The sequence below is a fragment of the Centruroides vittatus genome, unplaced genomic scaffold (genome assembly GCF_030686945.1).
Source record: "Centruroides vittatus isolate TY-2023 unplaced genomic scaffold, ASM3068694v2 contig_166, whole genome shotgun sequence".
NCBI lineage: Eukaryota > Metazoa > Arthropoda > Arachnida > Scorpiones > Buthidae > Centruroides > Centruroides vittatus.
In genome coordinates this window covers 1-1656 of record NW_027121006.1, presented here as the reverse complement: position 1 = coordinate 1656, position 1656 = coordinate 1, and the positions used below count along the sequence as shown (strand labels likewise).

At 38.6% G+C, this 1656-nt stretch overlaps 1 protein-coding gene across 1 annotated transcript; it reads left to right on the top strand.

Moving 5' to 3' along the window:
• Positions 1–232: 232 nt before the first annotated feature.
• On the top strand, positions 233–1176 carry LOC136968949 (uncharacterized; the record flags this gene model as incomplete). The annotated part of the gene is made up of 1 exon (XM_067263023.1): positions 233–1176. A coding segment is annotated over exon 1 (944 nt), but the record flags the coding sequence as incomplete, so codon positions are not given.
• Positions 1177–1656: the final 480 nt, after the last annotated feature.

The following is a 1656-nucleotide window of genomic DNA, read 5'->3' as shown; positions in this document are numbered from 1 at the left end:
TGTCACATGGAATGTCCCATTTGGGTTGGCAGTAGCATATGCCTTTATTTTATTTAAAATCTCTTTAGCAACGGAATGTATCTCTGGCAAATTCCATAGTTTCCATGTAAACCAGTAATATACTTTAGTATATATACTTTATAATATACTTAGTGTATATTATAGTAATATACTTATTAATATATTCATATAGTAATGTAACTTAGTTATATTATTTAGATTAATATCTAGCATGGCGAAAAGAAGATGGGGCTTAGCCTCAGAGGCAGTCAGTACTATATATAAACAGATTTTCATACCTATCGTCACCTACGCATGTGGTAGCTGGGGTCACGACATTCACAAGGTACACATTTACAAAAAACTTATTGCTGCTCAACGGAGAGCTCTTATTCAAATTACTAAAGCGTATCGCACTTCACCGAATGCCTCCATTCAGGTCTTGGCTAGAACACCTCCGATCACGAATGTGGTAGAATATTATACAAAACTTTGGTACATCAGATGGGGACGGAATATTAACATCAACGACCAAATCGTATATGCAGCAGATTTTGAAAGACCCGTCCTGTTCTCTCGCTCTAGTCACCCTGCTATGATAAACAACATCCAATTTGATTCTAACGATAATATGGATATTGAAATATTTACTGATGGATCTAAGTCAGAAGCATTGGTAGGATGCAGCTTCGTGGCTTTCCGTGAAGGCACGGAAATTGAACATCAACAATTCAGACTAGGTGAGAGTTGCTCTAGCTTTCAGGCTGAGCTATATGCAATACGCATGGCTGCATCCTGGTGTAGAGATCATTTTTCGCAGCAAAAAATTAACATTATAACTGACTGTGCCTCTGCTATAGCTTCTCTTAAGACAAGAAGCTTTCATCCACTTGTAAATGAAATCCAAAATATCATGAATTCTTCGACCTGCCAATACTTCATAAATTGGATTAGAAGTCATCAGGGTCATTTTGGTAATGAGCGGGCTGATAATCTTGCACGTCTGGCTTCGACTAACACTGATCTTCCAATTGCGTACAAAAACATTAGCATACAAACAATCAAATCTAGATTATGGATGGAAGTGATCGACAAGTGGCAATTAAAATGGGAGGATAATAATTCAATTACCAATCATTTTATTCCTGATATTCCAAAATTTCTCGCTATTAAATGGTATTACCCAAATCACAATCTGACACAAATGTTAACTAACCATGGTAGATTTTTTACATACCAATCTCGATTTATGGGCACCACCTCTACCATGTGCACTATTTGCGAGTGCCTGGATGGAAGCAAACACTACATTCTACAATGCCCCATGCTTGAGCCTGAGAGATTTGTGCTTAAAACTCTCGCTGCAGCGCATAACCTTGTTTGGCCACCCCCTAACTTGGAAAGTTTATTTATCTTTAAAGACACATACGACGCATTTATCCGGCTTGTCAACATGTACTTCAAAAGAACTACTGTCCCAGCCTACATCAGCAGATAACTCAGAATACAAGCAAGAAGAAGAAGAAATTTTGGCTTCGCACCTCGTCTGTACCGATCATCTTTGCAACTCTACAAGGCAACATCAAGGGACCGTGCTGGCTTGTCTGCACATTAGTGCTGATTCCAACTTCAATACCGCCTCATTGACAGCACTGC